This window comes from Pseudonaja textilis, chromosome 8 (genome assembly GCF_049901715.1).
Source record: "Pseudonaja textilis isolate UNSWEBS1 chromosome 8, rPseTex1.2, whole genome shotgun sequence".
Classification (NCBI taxonomy): domain Eukaryota; kingdom Metazoa; phylum Chordata; class Lepidosauria; order Squamata; family Elapidae; genus Pseudonaja; species Pseudonaja textilis.
In genome coordinates, this window is record NC_141997.1 from 25,880,294 (window position 1) to 25,897,765 (window position 17,472).

The following is a 17,472-nucleotide window of genomic DNA, read 5'->3' on the forward strand; positions in this document are numbered from 1 at the left end:
GGGGTGCGATGTCCCCAGACCCCTGCTCGGATCTCCTCTGTCTTCCGCTGCCCCTTCAGGGTAGCGACAACCCCCAAATCCAGTTGGATCGGGGGTACCTTGACGGCGAGCACAGCAGGGACCCGCAGAGAAGCGGATTCCTGCCGTCGACGAAGCCTTACAACCCGAATATATTGGTAGGCCGTTGCAATCAAAACCTACTCAAAAGAAACACTATAAAACAAACCCCAAATAGAAACAGAAAATACAAGAACACTAAAGTACAAAAGTAGTAAGAGAATCAAATGTGGCAATAACAAGTCAAATCAGGATCAAGCGCTCTGAAAAAGATCAGACTTTAGACCCTGGTAGAAAACCAACAGAAAAGGAGTCAGCTTGAGTTCTAAGAGGAGGCTTTTCCACACAATATTCCCTACTGTGGTAGAAAAGCAGCCTCAGCCATCTTGATTTATTTATTGCATTTATCTTTGTTGTTTTCCAGTGAATCACTCTGCTTGGTTCAGAGGCACCACGATGGAGAAGGTTCTCTTAATTGCACTTAAGAGGCAGGGAACAGGATGCCATGGGGCACAGTTTTATGCCTAACGTTATGCCTAAGGTGAGACTAGAACTTCCAGTCTCCCCAGGTTCTAGCCTGATTGTCTCAAGCACTACCCAAAACTAGTTCTCTGCCTTTCCAGTGTAAGGTACACATAACTTTCATGCCACAGCACCATAACATTCAAAGCAGGTTACCTGGTTCCACTTAGGAAGCAATTCGGTTAGTGTTGCTTGATAAACAGTTAATGTATTTTTTCTCTCCTACACAATGACATTTATCATAATAGGTTGGCATTAAATGGCCTGGGTATTATATAAGAATTTCTGAAACAATGAATTCCAAAGACGAAGTTGCAGTTTGCAACTTGTTTGCAGTGCCATTCCTTTAGGAATACTTTAGAAAGAAAGCTCAAGCAACTACTGGTAGAATTACATAAGCAACGGAAAGCCATCATAATGATCATGGTGAGCAATCAGGCTTGGTTGAAATGAAAATCCTCACTTGAAATGACTTTCTCCTAGTTTGCATTGTCAAGGTTGCTGCTTTATCAAATGATTTGGAGAATCCTTCCAAGTAAATGTGCAGTAAATGAAGAGGTCAAAGCTTAATATCAGGAGAATGTTTTTGTGTCTGATTTATACTGCAGATCAGCACATTTTTAATTCCTTCATATTATTACTTTAATTATGTTAGGCTACAATAATAATTGGGACTAGGAACTCTGTTGCTAAGTGATGCAATCATAAAGCATGATATGAAGCGACTGCATTATATAGCAACAATTCTGGCAATCCCAGTTGCTATTATGAAATGAGGACTGTGCAGGTCATTAAGCTAGGATCCCATGTCATCATCACAAGTTCCTGACGTTAATCATAGGAAGCTAGTAGGGAATGCCAGAAATAATGATTACATGACCAAGGGCCCTTTGATGACTAGAACTCCAAGGATCAGTCATAGGTCCCCTTCATTCAGCAGCATTGTGAGCACTTGCTGAATAAATGGTCATAAAACAAAGCCTACTTGTATATATTTCAAAATTATATACGTATTAGTGGATAACCCGCTGAGTCATTGTTTCAGAGAGATTTCTTTGCTAGGTACCTTCAACAATGGCAGAGTTTCTAATATAATGGAAAAGTTCTGCCTTGAAAGTAGCCCATGTTGAATTGTATAGCATAGTTAGACATAAGGAATTTTATGTTTATGACGTTTTGGATTGTGTCACAAAATATTTAATGATCATTTTTATGTCATAAAATGTTTTACAAAATTTGTCAAATTTCAGTTCCGTGGGAGTCATGGGTCCCGGATTTTGGATGCTTTTTGTAAGTTAGTCCATTTGAGCTACCTTGATTGAAGTTTTTGCCCTATTGTGCACCATTTTGCCCAAAGGTTAAGGTATCAGAGTACTAATATTATATAGATAGATTTATGAAATTAGTAATTATTAATCATAAAAGTTCTGTTGGAACAGATCTTGGAAATTCTCTAGGCCAGTGTTTTTTAAACATTTTAATACGTTAATTCATTAGAAGAACGGTTGGTGAGACCTCTTAGTTATATCATGATTTCATAACCTCTGTTAGCTCTTATACTTGATATATGACTTAATCAGTTGCTGTTTTTTTTATAGATGGAAATCTCCCCAGAAACCCTTGCTCGTTGTTACGAGGAGGACTTTAAACAAGATATGGCTGCCTTAAAGGTACAAATATTTAATTGATATGCTTAAATCTTGATTGTAAAACTTATTTTGTTGCAGAGCTGCTAGGACAGTGGTGGAAAACTCCCTTTGGCTCATGGGATGCCCTAGTTGTAATAATAGTTGTTGCACCCTCTTTATTTAGTTTTGTAACAACACTTTAAAACCTTTAAGAAAAATAATTCTGGGTGCAACAATAGATAGGCTGTGGCTGAGATAACTTCTGAGGACAAGGGCAAGCAGAGAAGTAAGTAGAATTGAGAAGAAAGACAATGTCTGCTGACACAAAGAAAGGAACATTTATGTTTGGGAAAACGGGGAAAGGCTGAAAGAGGGAGCAATGCCAGGAGACAGACAAAGGAAAGGAGGTTCAGCAGGTGCATAGATATAAAAGTTGGAGGGATAAGAAGAAGGTGAGATGAAAGAGTAGAAACAGTGGAGGGAAAATGAGGTGGAAATCATTGAATCATACTCTGCTCAGAACTGTCCCAGGCCTGGGAATCTGGAGCCTTTGCAACATTTAGATTGACAGTTACAAATTACATGTGCATTATTGTATCTTCACTTTTATGGTTTTAATGCTGTTTTAATTATTGTTAGGTGCCGAGAGTCATGAACTTGCAATTCTATCTTAAAAGGTTAAATCATGGCAACTGGACCAAAGTTTATTAAAACTGAGTCAGTGTGGCAAGAGTTGGTTCTTTCCAATGCCTGTCTGACTCTCTGCCTACCCAAATTTTCATTTTGACTGAAAAAGTTACTTGGATGAATAGCAAAACATCTCAGTTTTAATAAACTTTGGTTCAGTTGTCAAGATTTAACCTTTTAAGATAATTGATGTTCTCCCTTAGAGACAGTCCATTGCTCTTGTATCACTATAATCAGCTGTTATTAATCATCTTAATATATAGTTCTCTTTTTTTACATAGGTCCTTCCTCCCACAATTTACATGAGAGTAACTGAAAATGTTCCTCAGATCATTTCTTTTATACAGCAACTTATTAGTAATGGATATGGTTATGCAACTTCACAAGGTCAGACTTCCCAATCTTATGGTAGTCCTGTGGTGTGTTTGCAGTTCAGTTAGTATGTTGCTTTGGAATTGGCTGGGGCATTCTTGGCCCACCTGTATGGAGAAGATGAGTGTTAGTAACACTGTTGCCTTTGTGTATGAGTGCTACCTTTTTTATTGATGATTGTGACGCACGGCTTGTTGAAAGACGTTATCAAAGGATGAAGTGCAGGCTAACAGGCTACATTGCTAAGTTAGAGCTTAGATCCCTGCAGCCTTTCCTCTGGCTTCTCTACCACTTGTACATTTTCCCCCTCTTCTTTCTCTTGGCTGGGGGCTTACTATTTTACTGGCAAGGGACTTTGGAAATAATAGGGTATAGAAACATGAGCAAACCATTTTTAAGAAGCAAATTGACCTGACGCCAGATTTGTCATTGAACACAATACCAGATTCCAATTTTTGCTTGTAGAATATGCTTGCCTTCACTATTTATGGAGATTGAGAAATCTGCATCCTTGGCATGGTCTTTGTCTCAGTGTGTTTTTCCATTAATGTATTCTTGTCTCTTGGGTCTGCTATGAAATATCTCCTGCCTTGGTACTAGAATGTGGGCAGCATAGGCTACCTGCCATCATCTCTGGGGAACTACATATCCATCTCCAGGGAACAGCATACCTTGGACCAAAGGACCATTGCTTTGCTTGTTATGTATAATATGAATAGTTGCCTAAAAATAGAGGCATTGATTGATGATTCCCTTGAGTAGAATACCAATATTTCCCATCTTTATAATAAGATCAAATTGTTTATTTCCGACAGGTAATGTTTATTTTGATGTCCGTTCTAGGGGAGACAGATACGGAAAGCTAACAAATATTTATCCTGAGACCCAAGAGGAATTTGGTATGTTATTGACAGCTCCTGACCTTTGTACAAGTTTATTTATTTACTTACTATACATATTTTTTCACTAAGGTCCTGGGGAGTTTGCAAATGCCCTAAAATGATCTTAATATTAACCAGCCTAGTATATAAAGCAGTAACAGCAATATAGCAAAAATAGGAAAAAAGTGTTTCCTGTACTCTTTCCTAGAACTATAGTCTTGACCAGCTGTAGAATTATTTCCATAACGCAAGATTTCCCCACAAGTTAATCTTCATAGTTATCTTGGCAGATGCATGACTGAGGTCAGACTATGTTTCATATAGTTTGTTTAATGAGAATAATTTTTATTTCCGTGAACTCGTTGGATTCCATAAGAATTTTGGTAGTAAATAAACTGTACAAATAAAGTGAGTAGAAACAAATTGGAAACAAGATGAAAATTATAATCCAGCTTCATTATATTATATAATGTTCTATAGAAATGTCAGGAATTAGACAATCCGCTCCAAGTTACTTCCCCAGAACTGTTCAAATTTGTCTTGACAACTATACAAGACTTAAAGAAGGTGATAGGCAACCTTCTGGAGGCAAAGGGTTCCTCAGCATTGAGCCCATCATAGAGAAAGATGGGGTTTTTTGGTCAGTGATTTCTCTGAGAGACTGGACCCCAAGCATCTTTTCCTTGGAAGCATGCATGGGATAGGCAGATTTACAGGCAGTCTTTGCTGCTGTATGATACTTTCCTTTTTTAAAGGAAAGTAGTAATAATTCTATTAAAAATTACAGTAGTAATTCTATTAAAAATTACAACTACAATGATAAAAATCTCTCTCTATAAAAGCAAAATATCATTCACGCATCATCACAAAATCTCCAGAACTGTAAAGCCTACAAATTTGAAATTTGGCACATATATTCCTGTTGGCTTCTAAGTGCTCACTAAGAAAGGATTTTTCAAAATGACCATCAGAGCATTAGTATTTTGTATATTATTGTTAATACGCTCTGATGCTAAGGAGTTCTACTTCCCCTCCTCATCTGAAAAGAAATCTGTTCCAAATGCAAAACACAAGCAGAGGAGAGGAGTTTCAGTTTCAGAACACCAAGCAGCTTTAGTACAGAACAGTTGAGCAAAGCCACACCCAGACTTCGTGGTGTCTCTTTCTTGCTCACACAGCAAATACTGTTTCAGTTTCCAAACAGCCCTCAACTCTCTCATTGACTGGACGCTAGCCAGATGAATACAGATGGATGCTATCACCTTCTTTAAGCCTTGTAGGCAGAGACACATTTTTTCCCCTTATTTTTGTCCCAGAAATCTAAGCCCAATCACATCGTTTTGTTGCGAAGCACGGGTATAGAGCTAGTCTAATGTAAACTAAAAAATAAGGGGAAAAAAAGGTGCAGAAAAAAGACAAGAAAAAATAGAGAGAAAGCAAAAATGTAAAGGAAAAAGTAAAGACATTATCACAAGAACAGATAGTCCTCAACATTATCACAATTGAGCCCAAAAATTCTGTTGTTAAGTGAGTCATTTGTTAAATGAGTGTTGCTGTTTCACAAGCTTTCTTGCCACAGTTGTTAAGTGAATCACTGTAGTTGATAAAGCTACTTACCTGGTTGTTAAGTGAATCTGGCTACTCCATTGACTTTGCTTGTCAGAAGGTTGCAAAAATTGATCACATGACCCCAGGACACTGCAGTGGTCATAAATATGAACCGAACATCTGAATTTTGATTACATGATCATAGGCATGCTGCGAAGGCTGTAACTCTGAAAAATGGCCGTAAGTCACTTTTTTCAGTGCTGTTGTAACTTTGAATCATCACTAATGAACTGTTATAAGTTGAGGACTACCTGTATAAGCAATTTTAGTAATTTATCATCTTTTCCTAAAATACAGGTGATTGCTTCTTCCCATATCCCATCTCTTAACTATATACAGATCCTTAAAACCTCATCATTTCAATTTTTGCGAACAAAAGTCTATTAAGTGTTACTTTTAACAATCTTGATCTATAGTCCTTTCATATAGCATCCGAAACATGATTTGTTTTTATTTTGTCTTTGTTCCTTCTCACAAAATTCTTCAGAGCTTTAACAAGCCTTTTTGCAAATACAATATCAGAAAATTATCCAGGTCACTCTATTAGTTTGGCATTTGTACATCCCTTTAAATTGTTAAGACTTCAGTTGGTTTCTTTTGTATGTCCAGATACATTATACAGCGGTCCCAAAAACTTTCCAGCTTGTAATACTTTCTTTAATTATCCACTGCTGCATCAATATCTATTATTTTACATTTACTATGACTTGATGTTTTTAGCATTAAAGAATGCTGAAATCCCAACAATTTAAATGGGAAATTGGAAGACTCTCAAGAAAGATAAGGGTGTGCGTGCGCATTTAATCCTGCTCTCTTATACACAAATTTCATTCCAATGCACAATGCTAGCTACTGCTGATAATTCTAGCTAAGCTTAATAGAAATTGAAAGTTTAATGCATGAGTTAGCAGTAAGGTAACCTACACAGACAATAGGTGGAGTTCACGGATGTAGACTTTTTAAAATTGTGCACATGTAGTTCTCAACTTACAGCCACAATTGGGACCAAAGTTTCTGTTGTTAAGCGATTCAGTGCAGTTGTTAAAATGAATCACATTATTAATTGAATCTGGCTCCCTCGATTGACTTGGCTTGTTGGAAGCTGGCTGGAAAGGTTACAAACGATTGACCACATAACTCAGTGATGCTGCAGCCATCGTAAATACATGTCAGTCAAAATGCCTGAATTTGGATCACGTGACCATGAGGATGTTGTGAATCATAAGTGCGATGACTGGTCATATGTCTTTTTTTTTCCCCAGTGCCATTGTAACTTTGAACAGTCACTAAATGAATGGTTGTAAATTGAGAACTACCTGTATTTGGGATTCCTTCTGGTCATTCTAGCTAAATGAGGCCCATGACGTCTACACTACAAGTTCTTGATGGATTTCTTTGAAACATTGAATTCCATATTTTTTTTCTCTTTAATCAAGCCATCACTCTTTCTTACTGACAGAGTTTATTGATAAGCGTCACAAGAAGGATTTTGCTCTCTGGAAGGCAGCCAGACCTCATGAGATATGCTGGGATTCCCCCTGGGGGAAAGGAAGACCTGGCTGGCACATTGAATGCTCCACAATATCAAGGTCAGCTCTTTTTTATTTCCTATTCTTGCTTCTGTTCAATAACATATTAACCAGTGCTGGCAGAAACCCTACAGGGTCAGTGTGGGGTGTCAGTTATTTGTTTTATTTACTTACTTAAAACATGCAGCTGCTCATTTTATATCAAACTCTGGGTGGTTCCTAATCAGGAATTAAAACAATATATGAATAATAAAGCAACATAAAGTAATATTAATAACTATTAAAACCACAAAGATGTTTTTATTTGATAAATTCATAAGTTAATAGGATTAATTGCAGTTCGGGACTGTTCTAAGTGCACACTTGGAAGCAGACTCTTCTGAATGGCATGATGGCTAACTAATGCCAACAGCTTTTTGTCTCCTTTGCAGCTTGAATTCTAAACTAACTGCTGTGGTCCATAGCATTGTCATCCTGAATGTTGATTGATTGATTGTGACATATGTCTCTTGGGTTGAAGCCAAGCTTGTAGATGATCTGGGGGGACTGCAATAAAAGAATGGGAAGGCGTTGACAGACTTTTCTGTGGGTTATGAAAATGATTGTTGAGTAGAGTTTCAGTAAAGAATTTATTTTGTGTTTTATATGCCTTACGTCTTTGTACTGAACCGATCAAATTTGTTGAACGTGGTGAGGGAAAGCAGTTTAGAAATGTACTGGTTCCTCTCCCAGGTCAATTTCCTTGGGCCTGATGAAAGGAAATGCCTCAAATAAGACAGCTTTTAAAGGCAGAATTGTACATTTTGCAAATAGCTCTGTATCCCCTTTTGTCTAGGAAAATCCCTTGCAGCAATTATGTTTATAAGGACCAATGTGTTATTTGTCCTTCACAATGTAAAGAAGACATCAGAAAGTTTAGCTTTTCCAGGAACTGCTCAATTAAATTAATGGGAGGTAATGGATGGAGAGAAAATAGTTCCAATTCAGTTTAATATATAAGTAATATACAATCCATTAATATTCAGTATAATTAAATCTATATTGAAGTCTGTAAAGTTGAGGATGTTAATGTAAAAGTAATATTGATGTGAGCCAGATATTTCTTTACTGTATCAAACATTTTAGCACAGTCTACGCCTTTAAGAGATAATCTAGCATTTCCTTTTGACAATTTGAATACTAAGAGCGAGGCTACATTTAGTGGCACATTTGAATAAAGCACAAACATGTAAAAAATCAGATCTATTACAGTTTGGACATATTGCAGCATCCAAGCAAATGGCTTAAAGAAAGTCCCTTGAAAGTTGTGAATAATAAATTCCCAGGTTGGCTCCCAATTTTCTATTGATTTGAAGCAGTAGTTTAGATACCATTTTTATTACATTATTAACATTTCTTTAAATCTAATGATTGTTTATTTATTTTAATTATTACTTTAATAGTCTAGTGTTTGGGGGACATTTGGATATCCATACTGGTGGTATAGATCTGGCATTTCCTCATCATGAAAATGAAATTGCTCAATGTGAAGCTTATCATCAGTGTGAACAATGGGGAAATTATTTTCTACATTCTGGTAAGTTCTAGTTTAACTAAACTTAATTTTTTTATTCCTTTTATTTAAATATCAGAATTCAGGACATTACATAGCTGTGAAGGACAGTGAACTTTGAAGAACACATTAAATAAATCAAGATATACAGTGACTATCATAAAGTGTGCTTATTTCATGGCCTACTACAAGATGTTTCCTTGTTGAAACTATTGGGGTTGCTTTTATCTCGTGCTGTTCTACCATATAGGGCCGTGATGGCGAACCTATGGCACACGTGCCACAAGTGGCACACAGAGCCATTTGTGCTGGCACCTGAACCTCAGGCAAACCTACCTCACGCATGTGTGCACCTCACAGCTGGTTTTTTTTTAGGTTGGTTTGAGGCCTTTTTTGGCCTCCCAGAGGCTTGGAAAGAGCCTCTGCGAGGCTTTTCAGACCGAGTTATAAGCCCACATATCGGAAGTGACGAAACAGACCTATAATTCAGCCTGAATAGCCTTGCAGAGGCTTTTTCCAAGCCTCTGTTAGGCCGAAAAAGGCTTCAAACTAGCCGAAAAATGAGCTGTGAGACTCAGTGCAGGTAAGGGGGTGGCGGGAGAGGGGGATTGCACACGCATGTGCAGGGGGCGGGAGGAGGGGGGCACGCATTGCATTCTGGGTGCTGGCACGCAAGTGCATGTGTGCTGGTGTGTGCACAATTTTTGGCACAGGAGCCCAAAAATGTTAGCAACCACTGATACAGGGTATAGGTTTAGGCAGATTTTATAGCATGAGCCACTTCAACAGCATGTAGTAGCTCTAGCTGACTTTCCACAGATGAACAGTGCAGGGCTCATCTATCCATCTGGATGGTTACATAAGAATTTAAGACAAAAGTTTACTTGGATGCTGATTTCCAGAACTAATGGAAATTCATAAAAGTTGACTTTGCTGTCCCCTTTCCTTCTGAACATATTTCAAGACTTGTGGCATTTGGAGATTCTCTTAAAAACATCATGTAAGGATAAAGAGCTATTCAATCAGAGCAGTAGCACTTTGCTAGAATGGAATTTTGTTACACAAGATACTTCTGCCCAATTTTAGATCTTACTATTACACCCTCTTGTATTGCTGGCCACTTTGCTCAAGAGGAACTGTAAAATTCCTTGGAATCACTAAGTTAATAGGAACTTACATTATGATGATGGATATTAGAAAATGAGATGGCCGGTACCTAAATTCAATAAATAAATAATATTGAGATTCAAGCCATTATATTCTTGGAAATATTTACATAGAACTACTACAAGACATATTTTGAGTTCTGAGGAGAGAAGGAAGGAAGGAAAGAGGGAAGGAAGGAAGGAAGGAAGGAAGGAAGGAAGGAAGGAAGGAAGGACTTATTTCTGAAAAAAATGGTAATATTTCTGCAAATATTTTCATTGTGTTTTTGTCCTCCAGAAACATAGTTTCTTGCCGTTAAATGATGAACTCGTATCTCGTATCTGAGTCCCAGAAAATAAAAATGGTACTTGCCTTTTGCATTTTGGAGGAGGAAAATACAAAAGTAAAATTGAATAATAGGAAACACCTTGGGGAGATAGGGGTAACAATTTCATTCCTTTGTCCTTGAGGGAGATGGGTTTTTGCAATAGGCTACAATCTCTTTGATAGCCATTTTATGAATAGAACACCCAGCTATGGCAGCCATTTTGTGAGCTTCCATTATAGTATTTTCCAAAATATTGAATGTAACTGTGGGCCCCAAATCTTTGCATACCCAGATTTGTAGATGAAAATTGGTTATCTTTAAATATATACACACACACACACACACACACACATATGAAAATACAGCTATTCAGGGTGATTCTTTTTAATATTTGTTTAATTTAAAATTTCAAATGTACCATATTTTTCACTTCATAAGATGCATACACCCCTCCCCCCAAAGTGATGGAAATGTCTGTGTGTCGGTCCTTTGGTGAATAGTAACTGGGTTGTGACGGCAGGATCCTTTTACAGTACTGAACCCTGCCTCTTCTATTCTTGTCCTTGCCCTTGCCCGCCTCTTCTGTCTCTTTTCCATAGTGCAGGAGTCAATAGGCAGAGCTGGCACATGAGAGGACACCTATCTGTGTTCCTCTCAGGCTCCACCTGATTATTATTTTTTCTTGTTTTCCTCCTCTAGGTGCATCTTATGGTCAGGTGTGTCTTATAGTGTGAAAAATACGGAATTGCTTTTGCAACAGTCCAAATGTCTAGGGCAGTTGATGTAATTTGATCACTTAATGACATCACAACACAAGTGACATATATAACAGACATTAATTCTTGAATGGCCAATTTCCCTCAAGTCTTTTAAAGTGTTTTGAGTTTTTCAGCATGTAGTTCTTACACATTATTTTACTGTTCTTATTGATGGTTTAGGAAACAACAGAGTTTTTAGTGTTACAATTGATAAAAGATTCAGAATTTTACAAGGGAAACAGATTGGATGTTGATTTAAATTGATATAGTAATTTTTAAATATTTAATGTCTTGAATCTAATATGTATATCTTAATGTATGTTTGCCACCCTGAGTTATTTATAAAAAATACTAAAGACTGGAATGAAAATAAACATTACCAGGATAGAAGCTGCTATATTCATTACATTGGATGGTTTTAAAAGTTTCTACAAAGTTTCTATTACTTGGTGTGAATTAATAATTGGCTATAATTATTAGTTTGAGAAAATAAATGGTCATTGTTCTGTAACAGAATATAGAATTAAACTTAATAATAATAGCTTTTAGCTTTTCTTGCAGTATTTATGAAATGTACTGATGGATGTTGGAATCCAGCAATACTGAAACAGCTGTAAGTTCTTGAACTACAGCCTGTAAAAGAAATTTGAGTTGGTTTCTATCTCAGGAAGTATGTTATTTTTTCCCAAAAGAGTGGACTAAATGATATACAAAAGGTTTCATGGGATGTTATCTTAAGGAGTAATTTTTTGCCATTAAATATATCCTGTGATTAATTAATTGATAGAAAATGAGAAGTTTTCTCTATTTGACAGTATTTAATTACTTAAATTTTATCATAAAACACATTCCTATCAATTACCAAAAATCAGTTTTTATATATGTAAGGTTTAGAATTCTTCATAGTATTTATTGGTACATAAAAACAATGGATACATATTTAAATATGAGTGTTGAAACAGTTTCATTATTTGTTTTCCTATCTCCTATTAAGAAAAATAATTTTCTTTTGTCTTTTGTAATTCTGGAGCAGTTTTTGTTTTTAAAACAAAGCAGCAACTTTCTTTTTCATTCCAGGACATCTGCATATTAGAGGAAGCAAAAAAATGTCCAAATCATTAAAAAACTACATTACAATTAAGGTACTGTAATCTTACCAGACTATTACTTAATAGTGTTTTTCTGGGCAAAACTGAATGTGCAAGGATTTGGACTGTGTAGAAGGTGGATGGGAATTGGCTTATAGAGGCTAAGTGTGAAGAGTTTGAACACATGAACGTTGGGCTCTCTTCAAATTTGGTGTGCATCTAAGACAAATGTATATAAAGACAGAGTAATAAAAGCTTCCAGTTTCTATTATTTGAAGTTGGGCGGAACCCTTAAAAATGAACAGTACAGTCCTGTGTATTATTACGCAGGATTTACTCTTTGGAGGCCACTGGGACAAAGAGTCAAATATTCAATTTTTTAAAAAAGCATCGCTGTGTTTGCTGTAACTGTATGTCCTCTTTCTTGCAAATTCAAGATACAAAAGCATGCCACAGTATCTGCAACTCTTTGCAGTTTTCTGCCTTCTACATCTCTTACTTGCGTTACTATCCATCTCTTGTTCCTCTTATCAGAGAATAAGCTCTGTTCCCTGTTTGACTCTCTGAGCGATCCTACCAGAAACAATATATAAAACAGCACTGGTCAGCTGACTTGCCACTAAATGGTGCTGGCCCTTTTCACTGAGGAAATCGAATCTCTTTCACTTTGGACAATAATAGATTGAAATTAATTACTGTATGCCAATATGGTACATATTTTCAGTTTTCTTTATCCTAAGGTTGCTGAATTTTAGTTTTAATGTATTTTACATTTCTAAAATGTTAATATTTCTGAAAAGACGAGTGGGAATGGAAAAGAACATTGCTAGTTACCCAGGACAGAGTCATGATGAGCTTTTGCTGTCTTGCATTTCCATATCTCTGTACCCATAAGAAGTAGAGCTATGCTTTGTTTTCAGAAAAAGCCCCAAATGCTTTGTCAGATTTCATGATTTGGGGTTTAACGATGATTGTAGAAATGGAAGAGCATCTTTAAAAAGGAAAAAGAGTCGTGGAGGCAAAAGTTTTCCAGCTGAGTACCAGAAACCTTTCCTGGGGTTAGAAACTGTGTGTGTATGCATTATTTACAGTGTGAGATGGTATACATTCATTCTTGCAGTGCACCTAGATCTCAGTGTGCTTGTATTTCTCTCTCTCTCTCTCTCCGTGTGCGTGTGCGTGTATGTATTATATATATGAATTATATATATAGCATTATTTATATGAAAAAATAATCAGTGTTGCTAACTGGTCTGGGCAGATTTGTACCAGTTCAAAACCTGAATAATAATTAGATCTAAGCAAATATTGGCATGTCTGGATGAACATGAAGTTGACAATGTGCTACATTTTAATTTAGAGGTTAAGATATGATGGAAAGCATTTGAATTCTGAAATGGGATCCATCATCCATGCCTTGCCAAACTCTTCATGATCCAACTCTGTTAGCAGAATCAGGAATGAGTCTCTTTCCTCTCTTTTTTTGTTTGTTTCCTTAGGATTTTCTAAAAGAATTTTCATCCGATCAATTCAGAATGTTTTGTTTGCGGACCAAATACAGCTCAGGTAAGAACATTTCTTGGACTAAAGATAGCTTTACAAGATATATATTGTTAATGAATTAGATGCTTACTTTGTGTGCATATCTCTGAAATAACTACTTTTGTTTTAAAATGTTTTCGGGGGAGAGTTTTAAATTTTCAAGTCATGTTATTTCATTCTTAATTTCAGCTAAATTTTAAAATCTTTTTCCAGCTGAAGAGAAAGGCTAGGTTCTATTTTCATAGTGAAATTGATAGAGTTTTGACTGATGCAGGAGTATTTAGTGACGTCTTTGATGAAGTTGTGGTTTAAATCCATGTTCTGTTTACAGTTCATACTATGACCCATTTAATTTCATTGGCAGATTTCAATAATAAAATACATTTTCAGTACCTTGAAAAGACCTGCATATCATAGAGTTGTTGTAGGGAAAATTGCAAGAAGAAATTCACTTAGAGCAGGAGTCCCCAATCCCTGGCCCAGAGCCAGGCCATGAAAGTGGTGGGTGGGCGCGCAACTGCATTTGTGAAAGTGGTGTGCATGTGTAAAACCATCCCCTCCCCTGCTGTTTGTGCTGGTCCACCCAGCTAGAAAGATTGGGGATCGCTGACCAGAGATGGTATTCAGCAGGTTCTGACCAGTTCTGGAGAACCAGTTGCAGAAATATTGAGTAGTTCAGAGAACCGGCAAATACCACCTCTGACTGGCCCCCGCCCCCATCTATTCTCTGCCTCTTGAGTCCCAGCTGATCGGCTGGGTCTTCTTTTGTTACCCTGCACAGGAAAATGGAGCTGGAAAGCAGTTTAGTGGGGTGTGGAGGGAATAGGATTTTGCAGTAACCTTCCCCCAGGAGTTGGGGTAGGAATGGAAATTTTACAGTATCTTTCCCTTGCCACACCCACCAAGCCACAGAACTAGTAGTAAATTTTTTTGAATCCCACCTTTGTTGCTGACTTAGAGGAAAAGCAGGACATACAGTAAATCTGTTAGATAAAAGGATTCTTTTATTATTTAACAGCAAGACTACAATATCACATTGATTGGTTATTTACTAAAATCCGAACTGGAACATCAACGACATTGCTGCTTTTATTTGTAATAGATGCACATGGAAAGGCACATAAAAATATCTGATTGTATATTTGAAATGCATATCAAACATATCTCCATCTGTGTGCTTTGATCTAAAGCAAAGACATAACAAGCAAATCATGCCAAGTCTGAGGGATGAGAACAAAGCAAAGTTTTCCAAGAATTTCTGCATGAAGGCTTTGTAAAATCTGTCAAAATATGGTCTATCTATGATGGCCCTGAAGCATTATTCCTTCTCCTTTGATCTAATATCAGCACAAAAATCCATTTGTATCTGAAAAAGATGCCCCCCACCATTATTATATGTGTTCTGTCTCTGCCACCTAATCACTATGTCTGCTTACCCTATCTGCCTAATAACCTTGCAGGCATTCACACAGCCTTTTTCTCTTGCTTGCTTGCTCAATTTCTGCTTTATTGCTATACACAATCAGGCTTTCCCACTCAGACAAGCCATCCTTCTGGGTATTAACAATAAGGCTGCCTAACACTTCTGGTCAGTCAACCTTACGTCACATACCTTGGTTCCCCCAAAGCCAGTAATCCTCTTATTATAACATCATAATGGTAAGCGAATCAGTATCTGTAGAGAATAAGCAAGTTGAAGTTGATGGAAATACTTAAGAAGGGTGACCTAGGCAAAAGAGGCTAAAGGATATTCAGGTCTAGAAAGCAAGATAACATTTAGAAGTAGCTAGAGAGATACCTTCCTAATTCATTAGGTTATAAAAAGGAGGTGAGGGGTTGAGCACAATTGGACTTGTAGAATTCTATTATTATAGCCAGTCTCAATAAAGTATGGTTTTAATCTTCCTATGGAGTTAATTTTCTGCTTCGGTCTATTTTGGGAGCTGATAGTTCCTTTATTTCTCAATCACATGGTCATTAGGAATGTGGAGACTTTTCTGATTCGATCCATGGCATTAGAAATAATACATTTTGTTTGATGGGGCAAATACATTTTCAGTGATTAATTGCTGCTTTGGGACACTTCCTACTCCCCAGGTTCAGCAGATCAGATTTTAGATGAAACCATTTCAAACACTAAAAAAGAAGAAGAAAATGTGGGATTCTCTTCCTATTTTTTGAAAAGCAGTCTTGCCTACACAAGTGAATAGCTTTAAAAACTGTTTTAGAACAAGATGATTATTAGTTCCAGATTCCCCCAGTGACTTCCTCCTGAAATTTTCCATTGTCTTTAAATAGGTCTGGTAGAGTTACAAGGAAGGTAATAGAAAGATTGAAGAAATTCCTTCAAAAACTATTAATTTGTTGGCTAATCTAGTTAATCCTGTTCGATTTATTAGTGGACAGTAATAAAGATTCCTTCATGCATTCACGCTCTCATTTGCGCCTAAGCAATAAATCTATATTTTAGTCAAAGCTATTAAATGCTGTGAAACATCTACATCTTTGAAATTGGACTCAGTAGCGTTACAGTACCTTTCCTTTGAGCCTACCTTGGAAGATGAGGAGGACCATAAAATCCATTTTATTGCACAACTTGTTTCCATTTATTTATGGAAATTGGGTGACACTAAAATAGATGAAGAAACAAGGGACATTTAAAAATATTTTCTTTTAGTGCTACTTAGAGCAATCTGTCTGCTAATAAGTGACCAGAGCAATAATTTGCAACATCTGGACTGTTAATTCTTTTATTACTACTTCGCCCTCGTATTACAGTATGTACCTTGAACAATTTCCAAAGATAGAAATCGAATGATAACAGAGTATTACTTGTTTTGATATCTTGTTTATGTATTGTATCTCTTTGAAGCATTTATGTTTGTTTGTTGTCCCAAATATTATTAATGATGCTGCTATTTTTTCAAGTTTAGTTCTGGTGTTCTATAGAACGAATTCTACCAAAAATGGAATTAATGGGGAGATATATATAACAACAAAAGATCTAATTTCTTTGACAGAATAAGATATTGCTCTAATTTGCTTTTATAATTTTCGATATAAGCAAGAAATCCCATAGTGAGACATTTTGGACAGGGGAGAGGCAGTGAAAGCACAGTATTGTTTTGTTCAATTTTAAAGTATGCTGTTCTATTCTTTGATATTGCAAAACTGTTTATATTAATCCATATAATTAAATTTATTTTCTTAGGAGTGGAATATAGTAATGATACCATGAATGATGCAAAGAACATTCTTCACACAATACATTCTTTTATAAGTAGTGCCAATGCCTACATGAAAGGACAGTTTGACTGTGATGCCATTAGGGAAGATGAACTGTGGGAGAAGTAAGTGCTGTATTCTCCTTTATAATTTGCATTTGTGATTTGCCTGTTGCCTTATGGAGAAGAACAACATGGTAGAGATCTGAAGAGAAACTGCTTCAAGCAGTAGGCATAATTTTTTAAGACATTCCTTTGCAATTAACTTCTGCATGTAAATCTAATATATAAGGGTGACAATTTAATATGAGTTGGTTGTCTACTTGTTGGGTGCCATAGACTGCAAGTGGGAAAGTAATGGAGTATATTTTTAGTTCATTTTCCTGTGTGTTCTTTTCTGAAGGCTGAACTTGTGAATTTTTTGTGCAATGCCACGGGTAGCCAAATATTAAAAATAAATTAATGGCAAATTTTAGTAAATCTCATGTGAAAGCATGGACAACTTGCATGATTCAGCCACTTCATTTTTTAAAAAATAAAGTGCCACCTA

The 17,472-nt window shown here is 36.5% G+C and overlaps 1 protein-coding gene across 3 annotated transcripts in view; it reads left to right on the top strand.

Annotated features, from left to right (window-relative positions):
* CARS2 (cysteinyl-tRNA synthetase 2, mitochondrial) overlaps positions 1-17,472 on the top strand; it is a 37,946-nt gene that overhangs the window by 12,541 nt on the left and 7,933 nt on the right. For all 3 annotated transcript variants that reach the window (XR_015744580.1, XM_087938570.1, XM_026708281.2), the window contains 8 exons: positions 2,178-2,249; positions 3,176-3,281; positions 4,082-4,165; positions 7,215-7,344; positions 8,727-8,860; positions 12,146-12,210; positions 13,656-13,722; positions 16,910-17,048. Coding sequence is in view for 2 of the 3 variants with exons in the window: in XM_087938570.1 (XP_087794696.1) it covers positions 2,178-2,249; positions 3,176-3,281; positions 4,082-4,165; positions 7,215-7,344; positions 8,727-8,860; positions 12,146-12,210; positions 13,656-13,722; positions 16,910-17,048 (797 nt within the window). In the remaining variant the exon portion in view is untranslated. The remainder of the gene's footprint in view (positions 1-2,177; positions 2,250-3,175; positions 3,282-4,081; positions 4,166-7,214; positions 7,345-8,726; positions 8,861-12,145; positions 12,211-13,655; positions 13,723-16,909; positions 17,049-17,472) is intronic.